Source organism: Malurus melanocephalus, unplaced genomic scaffold (genome assembly GCF_030028575.1).
Source record: "Malurus melanocephalus ecotype Western Australia unplaced genomic scaffold, MMel_1.1 scaffold_170, whole genome shotgun sequence".
In the NCBI taxonomy this organism is placed as follows: Eukaryota; Metazoa; Chordata; class Aves; order Passeriformes; family Maluridae; genus Malurus; species Malurus melanocephalus.
The window spans coordinates 1,288,098-1,307,203 of record NW_026623402.1 but is presented as its reverse complement, the minus strand read 5'-3'; the positions used below and the strand labels follow the sequence as shown (position 1 = coordinate 1,307,203).

The following is a 19,106-nucleotide window of genomic DNA, read 5'->3' as shown; positions in this document are numbered from 1 at the left end:
GACAGCAGACAAACAAAAAGCCCCATAGCAGCTGTTGTGGGATTTAGGGGTAACTCGTGGATGACTTCTGGATGATATTGCTGATGCTCAGGCCATCCATCTTCTCGTAGCAGCCACTTGGAACTGGTCCACAGGAGCTTTGTGTTGTGCTTGTTGGATAATTGCAAATCCATGGTCTAATTTAATAGTGCTTTGATGGATTTTTGGCTTGGAAGATTGTTAGAAATAGTTCTGGTCACCAAATATGACCTCTCTATCAAAGGGCCCAAAAATAACTYAACTGCTAACTGCTGCTGAGACTCCAAATCCCATTTTAGGTGGAGCTTGTCATCCTGAGTTAACTTTAATTATTTCAAGTGGCTGAGACCTATTGCTTCCCCAGGCAGTGGTTAATCATCCTTACAGCTACGCTGGTAGTTTGGATACTGTAGACAGACCAGCCTGGGATAGTGGAAATGTTCCTGCCTGTGGCAGGGCTGGAATGGGATGAGTTTAAARCCCYTTGCAACCCAAATTATTCCAYGTTTCTGTGATGGTAAAATAACCAAGCATGGTAASTGCACTTAGARCTACCTCTGCAATCTCCTGGTTGCYGTTTGTTGCTGTTATTCCCCAGTTTTTGGCTGCACAGCYCTGAACATCCAGGTTTTCCACTGGGATTTGTAGGAGTTACACACATCTGGAACTTGCTCAGTAGATCCTGGTGCAAGGCTGAATTTTTCTTGGAGATCAGATGGCAGGTCTCAGTTTGTGCTAAGGACAAAGGATGTTCCCTCCCRAAATTTCTCCATAAAAGCATTTCTTCCCCTTCAGATTGCAGAGCTGTGGGTTTAGAAGTGTTCAGGCTGATCCAGAACATGGTGCTGTGGATTTGGTGTGACAGGAGGATGAATTTGGCTGAGCTGAGGTTTTCAGTGGGTTCTGAACTTCCCTCTCCTTCAGCGCATTAGAGATCCCAATCCYACCCCCTTTGGTTTTTCCTGTTTCCCTTGTTTAATGTTATTTATTAACTGGATTTCACTTGGGATCAAGTGGCTGTCAGTTGCCCATTTGATTGTTCTCATGATGTTTTCACCAAAATCAGCATCACTGATTTCACCTAATTTGCTAATATTTTCACCAATAAGTGCAGTAATTGCTGCAGAGCCAGTGCCTGTGTTTTYCAGGCAGTGATTTTACGATGGAATTGGACACGCTGAACAGCATTTCCAGCTAATTCCAAAGCACATCAATAAACAATGGCCACTGCACTCATTATCCTCACCACAGTAATTTCTTATTTTACAGCTGGATACCTTTACTTGAATATTGATGCAAACTACCAAATCTGTAATGAAATCACTGCTAAGTTATTAAATCATGCTGCTTTTGCTTCRAGCATTGCAAATTACCAGAAATTAAATCATTTCAATTCAGTATTATCCATCCAGGTATCAGCTCTGCCTTTTTTCCTGGGAGCAGGAACAAAAATCCCACCTTTGGAAATCAGTGGAACCAGGATGTATTTTTTTGTGGCTGGATAAAGTACAAAGCTTTAAAGGAAGCTAATTTAGTTGACTGAAGCCCATCTTTATGAAATAGAAATGTTGCAATGAAAGGCAAGTGGGGTTTAAAATCCCAGTGTGTTGTCTCTTGGGCAGGCTGATGCTTGGAGTGTTTTCTGTGCAGCAGAGTCAATCACAGCAGTGGGGAGATGGGCCCAACACAATTTACAGACTTGTTCTGCTGATTACTTTTTCATAATAAAAATACAAGAGCTGCTCAAAACCCCAGCCTGAGGCTGCTAGAAGCTGCCAGCTTGGCCTCAATTGGGGTACATGGATTGCTGAATAATAATAATAATAATAATAATAATAATAATAATAATAATAATAATAATAATAATAATAATAATAATAAATAAGTCTGTTGTGAGAATTCCAATAATCCTGACGTAAAGCCATCTAAATCTCATAAGCCAGCTCTGTTAAGTGGGTTCTGTACTCCATGTACAAACACATAGCAATTTGTGCTTCTGTGTTTGATTATCTTCATTGCTTTATGCTGATCCTGAGAAAAATCTGAGTTGGTTTTTTTTTTTTCCCATAAGGAATGTTCCTTGTCTCCCTGGAATTGATTTGAGTTGGTTGTGCAGTGTTACACAGTTGACATTGTGGCTTCTAGGGCAACAAGTCTTTCTACATGTTGTTAAATAAAACCTTCTGAATTGCCACTTTTTATGAATGCCAAGAATATTTTGGTGAGCACTGGGCACACTGGATGTAAAGTGAGGGGTGTGGTGGTGGACTACTGGTTAGGACAGGTCACACCCAGCACTGGGCTGGTGCTTAATCCTTATAAAACCCTGTACTCACCTTCTCTTTATCTTGTGTGTCACCTTCTCTTTATCTTGTGTGTTTGAATAATTTTTTGCCCTGTGCCCTGGTTCTGTGTCCTTGGGGTTTTGGCTCAGCACAATTCAGCTCATCAGATAACTCAGATTGTACATGGGCAGAGCTGGGCTTGTTGATAGCAGCTATTGGGCTGGATTAGAGTAATATATTTATTTTAGGGGAGTGAAAAGGTGCTTGGTATCTTTCCAAGAGTGAGCAGGAGACCTGGAGGCAGGAATTTTGCTATTGCTGAATTTGCAGCTGTCACTTCTCTGAGCCTCTGGCACGAGTTCAGTGCAGTGATGCTCCAAGCTGGGGTCTGTGCACCAAGATTCCAGCCAGGTTATCAAAGGAAAACCCAAACTGTCACCAGAGATCCATAACAGCATTTGTTTCAAAGTCAGTAGGAAGAATGTTGTACTGTGATAGTTGGGAAGAAATTCTTCCCTGGGAGGCCCTGGCACAGGGTGCCCAGAGAAGCTGTGGCTGCCCCTGGATCCCTGGCAGTGCCCAAGACCAGGTTGGACACTGGGGCTTGGAGCAGCCTGGGACAGTGGAAGGTGTCCCTGTCCATGGCAGGGGGTGGGATGGGATGGGCTTTGAGGCTCTTTCCACCCCAAACCATTCCATGACTTGCTGGGAGCTCAGTTGAATTTGTGTTTTCATTTGGACTGAACAGYAATCCAGGATTTTTAAAGTCAAGGGAACAATTCCTTCCCAATATCCCATCCACCCTGCYCTCTGGCAGTGGGAAGCCGTTGGTCCCAGCTCAKCTGGCAGCTCATGATCAGGAGATCCCAGAGAGGAGCAGGAAGCACAAATGGGGGTGGAATTGGGAAGGTTTGGCCAAGCAATCAATGGGCTCCCTGCAACATCCTCAGCTCTGCCCAGTGGTGCTGCCTGACAGCAGCACAAATGACAAAGCCTGAAATGRAGAAATTGCTGCTAAAAATAAAATAAATAACCAAGAAGGAAGAAAAAAAAATCACAAAATAAGAATGGGGACATTTTAGTAGCAGTGAGAGCCATCACAGATGTGATAAATTTATTCTTTAATAAATTGAGCACAAACTTGAGTCCTTTCTTTAAGTTCYACATGGCTCTTCCCGAGGAGCTTGCCCATGCAAGGCTGAACAAAACCTCAATTTCTTAAATGCCAGACAAACAGAAGCAGCATCCAGGTCACACAGCAGTGAGTGATTCCYTCACTTGACAAAGAAGAAAGTGCAAATAGAAATTGTAGCTAACTCTGCTGGAGCATTGTAATCTTACCAGGCCAGCAAATACTTCCCTTGCCCTTATTATTTCCTCATTAACTTAATATTGCAGTGAAAAAGAGGATGGGAAAATGTCTAATATTTGTATCTTGTCCGATAATTAAATATTGCAAAGATGTGTCAGCTCATTACTAATCCTAATTAAAGTAGTTATTTCCATTTTCAGCTCAGACAAGTGTGTAATTAAATGTACCTGGGAAAGAATTGCTTATTTTGTCTAAATAACCAGCAGCAAATGTTGCTGTGCTGGGTGCTCCCATGGGGTCCTGTTGGGTTTGTCCTGGCACTGGGCAGGGCACTTGGAGTAAGGGCCTAAGTAAACTTTCCTTTGAATAGGGAGAAGGACACAGAGGAAGGAGATAAAAATACTTGAAGAAATTCCTGCGTCTTGGGAAGCTTCCCTGTCTCTCCAGCATCTTGGATTTGGCTGTAGCTGCATTCCTTTCTCTGGGGATGGAAATGTGCTTCTCTAGGATTAAATGAAAGATGGAGAGTCTAAGGGGATGTCTTTTGATATTGCTGGTGTCAGAGAGAKGTGTTAATAAACCCACATTTCCCAAATGCTTTTCAAAGACTTTTATCTTTAAATCACTTGCTGAAGTGGCACCTTCACTCTATACCCCGAGTGGGGGTTTAAACAGTACTTTTGTGGCACATTGTCCCAAAGCTCTWGTTAACAGGGAGTGCTGCTTGGGCACTCACATGCTGAAGGATTTCCCATTAGGCTGTGGATATGGGCACAGCCTGAGTCTCCCAGTTCTCTCTGCAGCTGCATTCTGGGTTACTGTTGCTCATGAACAAAGGTGCAGCTGCTGCTGTCTCCTGTGTCCAGCTGCTGCTGTGGTCTCTGTGTGGGTGTGGGTGATATTAATGAGCTGCTTTTGTTTTGAACCAGGTCATGATGACTCTGACATAGATATCCAGGAGGATGAAGGCTCTGAGAGCGAGGGGGAGYTGCAGATCACGAGGCACCGCACCAGCACGGAAGCTCTGCTGCAAGGTATCCTGATCCTTCCTSAGCTGCATTTATTCACAGGGATATGCTGGAATTACCTGAACAGCTTCAAATGGAAGGAAATCCTGTTACCCTGCAGGATACTGGCACTGCTCWACTCTCCAGAGCTGCAGGAGGATAAAGCTCTGTGGAGAAAACAGTGCTTCCAGAGGAGCAAATTAAGGATTATTTACTGGGRAAAAAAAATTACTGTGTGGGGAAAATCCTGCCTTGGTATTGCTTTACTCATTCCTGAAGTAGCTTTATACAAAGCCTTAGGGAAGCAATACCATTTCTCATGGCAAAGCATTTATWTCCCTTTAGCTGTTGGCACCTGTTTTAGCTGAGTGTGCCAAAGAAAACCTTCAGTGAGTCCATAAAGCCACCGGCCCTGAGCAGGCACAGGTGGAGCCCCCCTGAATTGCTGCTTTTAGGGAGGGGTATGAGGTTCTGTCCTGCTTCATGGAATTGGGATTCCATGGTAACAAGCAGATCAGAGGGATTGCTGTGTGAGGGTCTATGTTTCACTCAGGTGGGAAAAGGAATGTTCTGCTTGGTCTGGAACMCTGGAAGTCAGGGTGGTTCTCCTTGTTAGCAGGAGGGATTCTGAACTGTCAGCACAAACCTCTCTGGGGTCTGAGGAGGTGCCTGTGTGGGGAATTTCATGTGCCACCTCTCTTGTTGGAACCTGTTCCTGAGATAAACTGCAAATATCTGGGGATTTATGAGTGGAATTCTGCTTTCCCCTCACTGGCTGACACCAGAGAAAGAAGCTGACTTTCTCAAGTCAGTGTAACTCAAGCATTTTTATCCTGCCTTCCTCTGCTTTTCATAAAAATTGAAAATTCTTGTTAATTGCTAGAAACTCTGATATTCCCTAYGGAATATTTGACATTGCAAATTCTCAAGGAAAGATTTGTATGATGGTTTTAGAGCTTTGGAAGTGACGCTGTAACTGTCTGTGATGCTGTATCTCAGGGAACACCACAACCTGAGTACCTGCTKCCATCAGTCAGCTCTTAGTAGGACTTTTAGGAGTGAAAAGCTTTACTCTATAACTTGTAGATTTTGTTGCAAGTAGATTTTTTTTCTAGGAAGAGCTTTGTTATTATTGATTACGCTTAATGGAAACTCACCATCGGTTCATCAGACTGTAAGATCTGAGATCAATGTCAAAAGCAGCAGCTTTTTTAGAAAACCAGGGCTGAATATTCTCTGCCTGTTTGCTATTAAACACACCACAGATCTCTTGGTATTCTTCAGCAATTTGCATTTAAAATACACCTAATGATCGAGGCAGCATAATAAGAACATTATTTCTATTAATTGCTGCTTTTTTCCTTGACTCAGTTCAAGATGTTTCAGTTTCCTTTGAAGCTTTGTGTTTTTTTACATGGTGATGCTGCTGAGCCACATTTGCTCTCAAACTGAGCAGGAAGGGCCCACTGTGCTCAGTCCCTGTGTTGCACTTTTACATCTCTAATTCTCAGGTTATCAGTGCTGTGAGATAAGGCTTCCTCACTCTCTCTGTGGTGGGTTTTKCCATTATAGAGGAGATTCTCAGGGAGGGATAATCCCTCTTTTTAGGCCACTTGTTGTAATTGAGAAAAACCAACACCTATTCACCCTCAAGAGCCCTTTCATCAGCTCTGTCTAGATGCAGCGAAATTCAAACTAAATGCACGTTTTACAGTCTTTCTCCTGRTATTATTCTTTCAGCCAGGTAAATGACTTGATGTTACAGGATTTGGTCTCCCATGGAGGAGCACAGAGGGAGCTGGGGGAGACTCGGGTGCAGAGAGAAAACCGACCCCTTCCCCACATGCAGAAAGGAACAGGCAGGAGGAGCTGAAGAAGGAAGCTGGGATGGGCTGTGGAGCTTTGACTTCAGTGCTGCTGGGTCAGCAAATATGGGAAAACCAGGTTTAGGGTGGCAGGAAGGGCTCTGATCCAGGAGGGAGCAGGGATGTGAGAGCACAGGGCTGGGAGAGCCGTGGCCGAGCTGCAGGTGCTGCCTGTGGGTCTGGGGAGCTCCAGCTGTGTCACTGTCACACTGTCACAATTACAGCCCCTCCTTCATGGGCCTTGTGATAAACCCACTGTCAGTGCTCATCTGCTTTTGTAAATTAGAGAATACATGGATTTATCAGAGAGTCACAGACTGCTTTGGGATGGAAAAGGCCTTAGAGATCATCCAGTGCCACCCCTGCCATGGCAGGGACACCTTCCACTGTCCCAGGCTGCTCCAAGCTCTGTCCAGCCTGGCCTTGGACACTGCCAGGGATCCAGGGGCAGCCACAGCTTCTCTGGGCACCCTGTGCCAGGGCCTGTCCACCCTCACAGGGAACAATTCCTTCCCAATATCCCATCCATCCCTGCCCTCTGGCAGTGKGAAGCCATTCCCTGTGTCCTGTCCCTCCATCCCTTGTCCCCAGTCCCTCTCCTGGATCCCCTTTAAGCCCTGGAAGGGGCTCTGAGCTCTCCCTGGAGCCTTCTCYTCTCCAGGTGAGCACCCCCAGCTCTCCCAGCCTGGCTCCAGAGCAGAGGGGCTCCAGCCCTTGGAGCATCTCTGTGGCCTCTGGACTCTCTCCAGCAGCTCCACATCCTTCCTATGCTGGAGACATCAGAGGTGGAGGCAACAGAGTCTCTAAATTTTAATTTTAGCATTGTCAGTGTGAGTAAAATTTCACATCTACATTTATTCTGTCTGGCAGTAGATATTTGAGGCTGTGACACGAATGGACTTCCGTGAATTTGTGGTGGCACTTGCAGTAAGATCCTTGTATTGTCAGAGAGCCAAAGAAAAAGAAATTCTTTCAGCATTGAAAATCTTAACCATTTGCAGTGTAGAGAAGCCTCTTGTCTGAAGCAGGCCACAGGTGAGCTGTTTGCAGCAGGATGGTTGTTCATGTGCAGATGGTGGACATTGGGGTAAGGGATGCAGAGCCTTGTCCTGGGAATGCRGAAGCTTCTTCAACCACAGGGTCCATCCAGCCTGGTCTTCCCTCCCCAGCAGTGGCTGAAAGAAAATGCCTGGGGAAGCACATGGGAACTTCCCTCGGGTTCCCTGCTGCTCTCAGCCTGTTTCACCCCCATCCGTTGTGCCTTCCACAGATTTAATCTAACTCCCAGTCCATATATTTTCTCCTGAGAGCCTGTCCAGTTTCCCCTTGAACTAAACAGATTTTTGTCACCCACACTATCAGCAGTGGCAGATTTTGAATGTTGTGATTCTGTGTGCAGATCCATCTTTGCAGTCTCTTGGATCAGAGTCCTGAAATGCATTGTGGCATCATGAGGATCTGTCCCCTTCCAGAGGTGGCAGGTGGGGACACACAGTTCTGGTGACAAGGCAGTGCTRCTGAATGAAGATGAAATATCCTTGTGGAGTCCATCCTTGTGGAGCTGTGCCTGTAAATCGCCTTCTATTCCACACTGCCAGGGTGTTTCAGCTCCTGTAAACCAATTATCCCAGTGCTGTAGCTCTGGTTTCCCTTTGTAATATTGGTGTTCGGGGGTGGCTTTGTCCTGACCAGACCACAGAGAACACTTCACTACTGAGACAGGAGTAACTTCAGCCCTGTTTGTTCTTCCCTGTAAGAAGGCAGCTTTACAAACCCCTATTTTTTTTCAGCAGACAATCAGCCTCAAGTCACACAGGGAGAGAGCAGCTCCCTTGGAGCCCCTTTCCTCAGCAGAGCTGGCCCAGAGGATCAGAGTGTTAATGATGTGCTGGCACAGAGGGCACTTGCTGTGAATGCCTTTGGCATCCTGCATGCCAGGGGAAGGCTGCAGAGCCTGAATTACCCCTCATTCTTTTCAATCCTGTAGGGAAAAGGGAAGTTTTGATATACAAATCTTCTCAGGTGAGTCCACACTGTCCTGTTTCTAATCCYTCCATACAGCAGGCAGACTGAAAAGCAGGGAAGTCTTGATCCCAATGGGAATTGTCGTTCTGCTTGTGGAATTACTCTCTCCAGCTTGTGGCCATGTTCAGAWTTCTGCTATGGAATTTCTGGAATGTTTTCCTTTCCTTTTAACCTCCCCCAGGTGTGTAGAAAGCACAGGTGTGAAATTGATAGGCAGGAGAATGGAGGGATCCAGATGAGAATGTGCAACAGCTCCTTGTTGGGTGTTTTGTTCACATGGAGTTCCTRTGGCTGTCACCTGCCTCATTTTTAAAACCACATTTCATGTTAAACAGCTTGTCTGGTTTTCCCTTCTCTCTGGTTCTTCGAGGAAATCACATCTCTGAATCTGAGATGAGGAGATGTGTGCAAGTCCATTTGTCTTTACAAGCACAAGATGGTAACAAATCTGGATTTCTCAAAATGTTTCATTCTTCTCTGTTGTGGAAATGAGTCTTGATAAGAAAAATGTGCTGAGGCCCTCTGCAGCTGTCTGGGCATCCCTCAGATGCTGTGTGATCCCATTCCTGCTCCCTCTGYYTCATCCACAGGGACAGCTGCCTCTTACCAGCACACAGGATGTGGTTTCCCTTTTTACCCTTCCCAAGCCATTCCCTCAATTCAGTCTGTTTAAATAAACATGGGTCAGGGTCTCCCCACTGCTGCAGAGTGCCTGGAGCTTGTGTATTTGAGAAAAAGAAACCAGAAGAAAATGCTTTGTTCAGTCAGGCAACACTGAAGTGCCCCCAGGGAAGATTTCCTGGGGTGTTGCACCTGTAAAGTTCTGCCACAGACTCCAGAAACTGTCAGTGTCCTCCAGCAGTGCCAGCATGGCAAGGCCTGGGTCTCAGAAACTCCAGGAAYCTGCAGTTCCCACACTCAGTGCAGCTTCCAAGTGCTGTTTGTGAGGCCAAACCCAATTTGGGTCTGCACAGAAGGGAGAGCTGATGCAGCATCAGGTGGGCAGAGGTGAGTCAGGCAGAACAGCAGCTGGGACACAGGCTCTGYTGGGCACAGAATTCTTAATTTTCCAGTCCATCTGGKGCTTGGGAATGTTGTTTGTAACCCCAGAGCTCCTCTGAACATCCCTGCCTGATTTCCTGGTGGTTATCAAGAAGTACAGAGCAACAAAACAAAGGTTGCTCTGCCCTGGGCATCTGCTCTCTTCCTGCTGGCTCTGAGGAGCCCTGGTGTTTGCAGGCATCTCCTGGYGTGTGTTTGCCTGGATTCAAAGCCTGGGGGAGCGAGGAGATGAGTGGGTTTCACACGTTCCAGGGGCAGAGGGACAAGGCTGAGGCACAGGGAATGGGTGTGGCATGGAGGGATTTGSCTGTGTGGGGTTCAGGTTCTCCAGCTGTTTGGTAATGCATGGAACCAAGGGGAAGAATGTCACCAGTCCACCTGCTCCCAGAGCACCTCAGAGGACTCCACCAAGCTGACCCTGCTCTCCATGAACTTTTAAAAAAAATCAATTCCTGCCTGGTGAACTTCCTCAAGGGCAGTTTGGCTGGGGCTTTGTACACATGGCAAATGAGGGTCCTTGTGGCTGTGCTCCTGGAGGGAATACACTTTCCTACAAACCAAATCAGGTCCTAACTGTAAACCTTGTAAAAACATTTTGGGGAGTCAGTCTCTTACTCCTTGCCTCCTCAGATTAAACATGAGGGAAAAYAGGAAGGGAAAAACAACATTTGAAACACTGGATCTGATTGTCAGCCCTGTGAGTAAACTAACCTGGGAAGGGAGAAGCTGCTATGGCTGCTCTTCCCATTTTCATATATTTCTGTGTGGCCCTCTGTGCTTCAGGTAAGTCTTTCCAGATCTGAGGTCCCTGATATAGCAGCTCCTGGACAGTATTACCAGGCTGCTGTAACAGGGGGAAGGTGGGCAGTCAGTTGTGTTTGGGWACATTGAAAAGGGGCTGCAGATGGGATTCACAGAAATTAATTTGTCTAAAATTGAAATGGGGCTTTCTCCCTCCATCTCAGCATCTGCTCCCAGCAGAGCTGTGGTTGGCTGAAGATTKGGTGTCAGGAAGGGAGGTGCTCCCTGGAGGGAGGAGGTTTTGGGCCAACCCAACACCGGTCCTAGTGGAGGCGAGGCTGCGGGTCTGAAATGGTGGAAACAGATCCCTCAATTCCAAGTGGATTTCCTTTTCATGTAGGTGTAAGAAATAAACTGAAGTGTTCTCCCTCAGGCAGCAGCTGTGCTGTGCTTGATGAATCCCTGGATTTTGGCAGTGTCTGGAAAATGCTGCTGGGATTAAGGCTTTGCACTAAGGAAGGGGATTGTCCTTCTCTGCTCTGCCCTGGTGCAGCCTCACCTCGGCTCTGGGGCAGCTCTGGGTGCCACAATATCAGAAGGATSTAAAGATGGAGAGGGTCCAAAGGAGGGACATGAGGATGTCTCCCCTCCAAAGGGGCTGGGGAGCAGCTGAAGGCRCTGGGTTTGTTCAGCTGGACAAGAGGGGACTGAGGGCAGAGCTCAGCGGGGGCTGCAGCTCCTCCTGAGGGGCAGCTCCAGTCTCTGCTCTCTGTGACAGGGACAGGACCAGGGAATGGCTGGAGCTGTGCCAGAGCAGGGTCAGGCTGGAGATCAGGGAAAGGTTCTTCTGTCCCCAGAGGGTGCTGGCACTGCCCAGGCTCCCCAGGGAATGGTCCCGGCCCCGAGGCTGCCACAGCTCCAGGAGCGTTTGGACAGCGCTGCCAGGGATGCACAGGGTGGGATTGTTGGGGGGTCTGKGCAGGGCTGGGAGTTGGATCCATGATCCYTGTGGSTCCCTTCCCACTCAGGAAATTCTGTCATTCTGTGATTAAGAACACAGTGCCCAAAGGGCAGCAGTTCAGAAAGATCAGGCAGAAGGTTCATTCCATTTTCCTGTGTGGAAGTGAATGTGATGCAGAGGGAGGAGAGGTGTGCTCTGCTTCATGCTGTGAATTCACATCAAGCTCTGGAGTCTGACTGCAGATCTCCAGACTGATAACAAAATGTGTCAGCTCCAAATCCACCTGCCCCCCTCAGGCAGTGCAGACTCGGGTTTGGTGTCACTCCTTGCTGTGAGGCACAGGGTTAACCTGTACCCTGCTGGGTGAGGAGCTGGCATTCATCCCAGCCCTGTGGCTCCATCCTGGGCAGCTGCACGGGTTGGTACAGGGGAAATGGTAACAGCTCACAGGCTCCAAATCAGGGATGCACATTCCCTTCTGCTCCCTGGGGGCTCGGTGCCTACAAACCATGGCCGTGCACAGGGAGCAGATTTGCCTTCGGAGGTGCACTGAATTACAGGCTGTTCATTACCAGCATTTCCCTTAATTATTGCTCTGTACAGCCTGTCCCAGCTGGATTCCCATTCTCTGTAAGGAAACACAACAGGCTGTCTCCTCTTGGAAGCTGTGTGAGCCTCGCTGGCTGAGCCCAGCTGAACTGAACGCTGGAAACCAAGTGACAACATCCCCTGTTCTGCCTGTCCCCTGCAGGTGGCTCCTGTGTGTCCTGCCTGCCCCAATACACACACAAACACACCACAGCCTTCTGCCCTCCGTGCTCCCACACAGGGAAACTCGGGGRTTTATGGTCTGCAAGTGAAAATAATGCTCCATGGAAAGTCTGATTCTTCTCCTCTTTACAGCTTAGTGCCCAGCTGAAGTACCAGCCCCTCTGCAKCCTGGGATCACTCCTGGCAGAGTGCTAGGGCTGTGCTCCAGCCCCTCTGCATCCAGGGGTTTGCCCTGAGAGTGTCCCAGGTCTGTTCCAGGTCTAATCCTGCTGATCCCATGGTTACTATTTCAAAGAGATGTCCCTGGCTTAGACACTGCAGGGATCCAAGCCCAGGGAGTAGCAGCTCCTGGAGTTCCTGCAGGTRTGAGCAGTTCCATGTCCATGGGATGTCTGTTCTGTTCCCACTGATGGAGGAGCAGCATCCTGCAGACCTGTGAGCATTCTCTGAGCCCTTCCCATGGCATTYTGAACTGTCCTATTCCATCACTTCTAACTATCTGGTATCTTGATTCTCTATTGTATTCAGGATCTCTCTCAGCTTTGTCTTATTTTAGGAGCTCCCTGCAGCTCTCTCCTTTTGAGGTAGTAATTCCCAATTTTACACTTTATGTTGAGCCTTGGAGTAAAATTGCAGTTAAACTCAAGAGCCATTTGTAGGCTGAGCAAAAACAGGGTTCTCTTGTCACCCAAGGATGTCAGTTGTAGTCATCTCCAAATTTATATCATTTAATGTAGCATAAATTAGAGCAAAAATCTGAAAACAGATCTGTCCAGAAATCTTATAATTCCATCTCCTCTTCCTGTGTTATCAGCAACTGCTGAAGAGAGGCCACTGTCTTTTATTGAAAGACAAAATCTTTTATAATTATCTGCCTTGATGMAACATGGGATGTTTTTTGGTGAGCTGTGGATGAGTTAGGCAGCTTTTTCCCACCACTAACTCAGCTCAAACTGCGTGGGACAAAAGGGACCTGTCATCCTTTGTGCTTTAGGAAGTAGAAGAAAAGGTTTGCCAGGGTATATTTTAAACCTGCTTTGTTTTTATGCTAAAAACAGCACAGATTGGATTGTCTAGGTTGGAACAATCCATATTTGGCGTGGAGGAAGCTGGTGATGGCAGGAGATGAACAGATGGTGAGATGGGATGGGCACAACAGGGAACAGGATCCGGTGAGCATTGAGGGGGTTCTGGTGGCTGCAGCAGCAGGGCTGAGTCACCCAGGCAGCATTTCCCTGCTCACAACTCTGCTCTTCCCATTCTCAACRCCTCCCAGACCCCCTCCCCAGCAAAGGAGACCTCCTGACATCTTCCCATGGCCTCTGTGTGGCCAAAACCAGCCAAGCAGGCACAGGGTGTTCTCCCTTCTCAGGGAGCTCCCTGCAGATCCCCACCTCCCTCTTCAGCCTTGCACATCAAACTCCCAACAGGGAATTCTTGAGGTTTACCTGGGCACTGCCAGGGGTTCCTGTGAGATTCAGTCCCCCCTGGAATATCAGAAAGGGCCTGAGCTCTCTAAACAACCAGGGATTCACTACATTTAAAACCAGGCTTTTGTTCTTTGCCTGCCAAAGCAGAGGAAGGAATGTGTCAGTTCACAGATTTTTGAGGTTGGAAGGGACCTCTCAAGATCATCTAGAGCAGCCTCTGTGCTCAAACAGGAGATTTGAGCTGCTTGTCCAGGACCACCTCCAGTTTGGTTTTGAGTATCTCYRTAGATGGAGACTCCACAACTTCTCTTRGCAACATCATTCCAGCCTTTCAGTRCCCTCACAGTTCTCTTGTGTTCAAATGGAATTTTCTGGTTTTTAGTGTGGCCATTGCCTCTTGTCCTGTCAGGACCACCGTGCTGGAATAAAGTAGCTCTGGAAATACCACCCTGACTGGAACTAGAGTCATAGAATCATTAATGTTGGAGGAAAACTCCAAGGTCATTGTGTCCARTGTTAATTGCTGTTGGCTTTACCCCCCCACCTTCTCCTGAGCAATGAGGCTCAGCAAGGGGGGATGGCTGTGTGAATTGGGGTCTCATCCTCTCACTGAGGGGTACACTCTGAACTTTACCCTCCCTCCTCCCTCTCTGTACCCACAAGCCAGGTTTGATGGTGACTCTTTGCTCCTGCAGGAAGAGCTGGCACACGGATCATAGGATCGATGCAAGGGGGAGACACGGAGGAAGATGTGAGTAACCACCTCATGTGTCCACAGACCTTCTCTGACAGGGCTTTAGAATGCCAGCCCTCTCCTCAGCTGGAGAGACACCGTTTCCTGCTGAATCCTCACACCCCAGCCCTGCTTCTCCCCTCCGAGTGGCTGACTGCTCTCTCCTTGGCACAGATATTTATTTCCTTATTTCTCCTTTGTTCTTGGAGTCTGTGTGATCCTTGTGCTCTCACCCCACCCTGCAGTGCAGAACCAGTGGCACATAGGCTGCAGGAATGCTGTTGTGGTGAGCTCTGGGGCAGATTTCTGGGAAGAGGGATCAGTGTAGTGCAGCAGGAGTCAAATACAGGGACCTAAATCCTCTTCATTGCTCCAAAACCCAACTCACTGGAACCCTGCCCGTGGCCTGTACTGAGAGCATCAGCCCTCAGTGCTCTGGAGGATGGCACAGGGCTGTGAGCTGTGCCCTCGGGACTCTTGCTGGCCCGGGGCTCCTGGTCTTGCCCCTGGCTTTGGTTCATATGGGAGTGGCACACAGGTTTGCACAGGAGGCACCTGCTCTGTGTCTGTGCCCAGCCTTTTGGCAGCCTTTGTGTGCCTCTGGGCACAGCTGGGTGCCTACCCCTGCAGCAGGAAGCTGCTGGGATATGTTGGCATTTGGAGTTCGCTCTCCTCAYCATCCCAAAAAGCTGCTGGCATTCCAGGAGCAGTGGGGCTCTCCAGGTGATGCTGGAATATTGTTTTGCAGAGTGCTAGAAAACAGTACAGCTCTGATGACTGTGGATTTTTGTTTGAGCCTGTGCTGCTGTTAATTCCCAGTGTGGATGAAGCCTTTCTGCCTCCATCCAGCAGTGCTGCCTGTCTCAAGGAGGGCAGTTCAGACCTCTCTGGGAATTCCAGAATGGTTTGGGYTGGAATGGACYTTAAAGCCCATCTTGTTCCACCCYGGGACACCTTCCACTGTCCCTATCCAATCTGACCTTGGACAGAGATCCAGGGGCAGCCACAACTTTTCAGGCACCTTCACCTTGTGCCTGGAGAGGAACTTGGAGTGCTCTGCTCTTCACTGCTGCCACACCGGGTATGGCTGAGGCTGTTGTTGCCTCCTGGGCACCCAGACCCATTTCTAGGAGGGGCAGAGTGCTGTGCTGTAGGTGCAGATGTTGTCACCTTCATCCCCATGCCACCTGATTGTCCTTGTCCCCGTTAGTTAGTGACAGATTTGGACAGTCACCCTCTGTGATTTCTGTTCCCTTTAGAAYTCCCTGCTCTCAGCTCTGTCCCTGCTGGCACAGCCCCCCTGTGTCCAGCATGGAAAGCCAAGTCCAGCTTGCAGCTTCCCTCCATTGCAGACACATCACTTGTCTCCTGGCTCTGCCCTCTGACTTCAGTCTCAGAGCTCAGGGACCCCTCTGCGTGCCCCAGATCAGACAGTGGAGCCAGTGAGGCTGCTTTGAGTCCCTCGAGTTGTTCATGGTGCTGGCAAGAGCCAGGGGTGTGTGCCTGGCCTCTGTCACTCGCTGGGTGCCACATGTGAGCTGTGCCTGCCTTTTCTGCCTTCCCCTGCTCCCAGCCCAGCCACTTYCTGTTTTCTTTTATGTTCTTGTCCATTTTTTTCCTGCTCTGCCTCTCCTGTTGCTCCACTCTGGCTCTCCAAGGGGACCCCAGCCCCGGCACAGCCAGCCCCACGCACGGCCACCGCCAAAGYACAGGTGGGTTCCTCTCCTGCTGTTCCTTGTCTTCCATCACACCTTGCTGCTGTGGTCTCACAGCAGCCATCACCTGAATGTTACACAACCTACCAGGTTTTCAATAGCCCAGATCCTGAAGAAGTCGGGGAATTTGTGTTCATCAGCYCCATAGGGTGGGGAAGGAGGTTTGCAATCCATTGGGAGAGAAGGGGAAAGCAGCACCGTCATCCCTTACTTTGGGCTGGCAAAGAGGCTTTGCCATGGCAGAGCTGAGCTGGGCATGGACTCTGTTGCCTTTCCTGCAGGAAGACTCAGGGGACAGTGAGATCGACCTGGATGAAGATGAGGAGGAGGAGGAGGATGATCTGGAAGATGACAGCATGGAAATCTCCCCAGGCAAATCCAACCTCCGAGCAAGGAAGCCAGAGCCACTGGAGCAAAGTGATAATGACTTCTGACCCTTCAGCAGCAGGAGGCCTCTTGAAGCACAAACTTTGGAGAGGACAGGAACTAACATCCTGCTGCCTGAAAAGGGTGTGTCAGTGTGAATTCAGGAGTTGGTAAATAATGTTCATTAAAACGTGAAAATTAAACTTGGATTGTCAGGTTTGTGACTCTCAAAGCATGAGCAGTTTATCCATAATGAGAATCACAGTAATGTGCACTTATTTCCATAATTACACTAAACTGGCTCTTGAGCTCTGCAGTGCCAGAAGTCTCACTCCAGTGAGCATCTTGTGCCTGATTTCCCTGCATTTTATTATGTCCAAATAGATTTCTTTGGCTTAATAAAACTGRATAAAAAGCTGCTCTGGGAATGCATTTCAATTGGTTTTAAACCTGGCTTAAATCTATTTATCCTAAACATATCCTTTAYTTAATCAGGGGCTTGTCAGCACAAAGAGCAGCACCAGGTAGACTGAAGGAATGGAGGTAAAACTGGAGAAGGGTCTGGGGAGACCTCAGAGGCCCTTCCAGGGCCTAAAGGGGMTCCAGGAGAGCTGGAGAGGGACTGGGGACAAGGGATGGAGGGACAGGACACAGGGAATGGCTTCCACTGCCAGAGGGCAGGGATGGATGGGATATTGGGAAGGAATTGTTCCCTGGGAGGGTGGGCAGGCCCTGGCACAGGGTGCCCAGAGAAGCTGTGGCTGCCCCTGGATCCCTGGAAGTGTCCAAGGCCAGGTTGGACATTGGGGCTTGGAGCAGCCTGGGACAGTGGAAGGTGTCCCTGTCCATGGCAGGGGGTGGGATGGGATGAGCTCTGAGGTCTCTCCAAACCAAACCATTTTGTGATGATCTGAGCCAYTAGACCAGGCCCATTCTCCCAGTGGGGGCTGCAGTTTGGGTGTCAGTTCTTTGTTATTTCCTCTAGTGTTGGCCCACACAGGAAGGTGCCTGATGTGCACAGAGCCAGAGCCTCTCTCCCCAGGCAGCACTGCCACCTTCAGCCYTCAGCACAGCCAGCAGGGATCTGGGGAAGCCACTGGGGGTTTGTGCCAGGCAGGAGCAGCCCCCTGTGCCGTGAGCTCTCAGGCAGGGCAGGGAGCACAGCCTGTCCCAAACATCCTGCAGGGCAACAGTGAGGCTGCACAAGGCATCTGCTCACCAAGGAGCTGATTCATTCCCAAATATGTGCACTCCAGAGCTCAGCCCAGTGCTTCTGATCAGCCCCCAGGGCCCTGCAGCAGCAACTGGCTGCCCTGAGTGTGGCAGTGTGTCCTGGCTGGGCTGGGGACAGGGGACAGTGGCTTCAGGGGATTCAGTTTGGCTGCTGGGTCACCTGCAAACCTGGCACCTCTGGAGAGTCACTGTGTCTCTGCCACACCCACAAAGGCACGAGCTCCACTCTCAGCAGCCACCGGCCCAAAAGGTGACTTGCTAGGGACAGGCCCTGAGGCTGGCACATCCCAAGGTAACAGAACACTGATGGCAGCAGCTGGTGACACAAGAGCTCCAGCCTGACYGTGAAAGGCAGAACGTTGATCTCAGGCAGTCCTGGAGCAGCATCAAGATGTGCTGGTGACCCCATCCTCATGCAGTGCAGTTCTTACATTCACCCTCCTACTCCCATTTTCCTGAGKACTTTTATTTTCCAAGGCCTTTCTGGATAGTTCCCTATGCCTTGGGTTATCTGTCTCATCAGTCCCAAGCACATGAGCTGTCCCTGGCCAGCACAGCCTGGGTGTGAGGCCACAGCACCAGCACAGGGCCTGCTGGAAGTGCCCAGGTCCCCAGCACTGCTCCCACCTGAGCAAGGCAGCAGCAGATCTCTCCATCTGTGTCCATCTGGGATTGCCAGGGAAGCCCACAGGCCTTGGGGACAGAGCACCAGGGAGATCACAGGAGGAGCTGCCACCAGCAGCTAAGCCACCCACAGAAACAAGGTCTGGTACATGGGATCTGCCCCTCCTCCCTCCTTTTTGTGTTTCCCCTGAAGCTCCCCAGGCCTGGATGAGCAGGGATGTGGCCATACACAYCCCTCAGCTTTCAACATGACCAGCCTTGACCCTCCTGCACTCCTGATCCGACACCCTCGGTCCTCCTGGGCTGTGCCAGGAGCTCTGGAGCATTCCCTGCCCCTGAGACGGACACCAGGGATGTCCCTGCAGYGTCCCCATGGCAGAGGGACCCCCRGGCCCCTCCTCACCACAGCCGGGCCCCTCACACGTCCACGACGCAGTCGGGCGAGTTTGTCCGGATGGTGTCCGCGATCATCTTGGCTCCCGACTGCCCGATGCGATTCCCCTGCAGGCTGGGSACAGAGAGGGGCTCAGGCTGGGACAGCAGGCACAGCAGGGTCCTTGCTGGGGACAGGAGGTGCTCCCCAGCTTTGCAGCAGCCTCCAGCATCGCTGTGCCCACTGCGCTCCATCAGGGACCCTGCTCACGGGACACTCTGGGTTTGAGAGCCCCGACACTGCCGGGTGAGGAGCTGCAGAAAGCCCTGCAGAGCTGGAGGGGCTGAGCCACTTCTGCCCTGCAGTATTTGCCTTTTGAGATGGTTCTTTGCTCCAGAGGCAACCCTGGGGAGGAGCTTAGGGGCTGGAGCTGTGTGGGTGTGGTGGCTGTCATGCCAGGAGGAGCACGGGATGCCCCTGCCCTGTGGGGCAGCCAGGAATGGGGAAGTGCCAGTGCTGGGGCAGGTCCCAGAATGGCTCCCATGRGCTCCCCCATCCCATCCCATCCCATCCCATCCCATCCCA

At 49.8% G+C, this 19,106-nt stretch overlaps 2 protein-coding genes across 6 annotated transcripts in view; one reads left to right on the top strand and one right to left on the bottom strand.

Annotated features, from left to right (window-relative positions):
* CLUAP1 (clusterin associated protein 1) overlaps nt 1-16,716 on the top strand; it is a 57,013-nt gene extending 40,297 nt beyond the window's left edge. For 3 of the 5 annotated variants that reach the window (XM_057372420.1, XM_057372418.1, XM_057372421.1), the window contains 4 exons: nt 4,545-4,649; nt 14,173-14,228; nt 15,869-15,922; nt 16,207-16,716. In XM_057372420.1, the coding sequence (XP_057228403.1) occupies nt 4,545-4,649; nt 14,173-14,228; nt 15,869-15,922; nt 16,207-16,359 (368 nt within the window). In that variant the 3' untranslated portion in view covers nt 16,360-16,716. The remainder of the gene's footprint in view (nt 1-4,544; nt 4,650-14,172; nt 14,229-15,868; nt 15,923-16,206) is intronic. The other 2 variants (XM_057372423.1, XM_057372419.1) reach the window with 1 other exon arrangement.
* Nucleotides 16,717-17,944: 1,228 nt separating this feature from the next.
* NLRC3 (NLR family CARD domain containing 3) overlaps nt 17,945-19,106 on the bottom strand; it is a 16,478-nt gene continuing 15,316 nt past the window's right edge. The window contains exon 19 of the mRNA XM_057372342.1: nt 17,945-18,656. Coding sequence (XP_057228325.1) covers nt 18,566-18,656 — 91 coding nt within the window. The 3' untranslated portion in view covers nt 17,945-18,565. The remainder of the gene's footprint in view (nt 18,657-19,106) is intronic.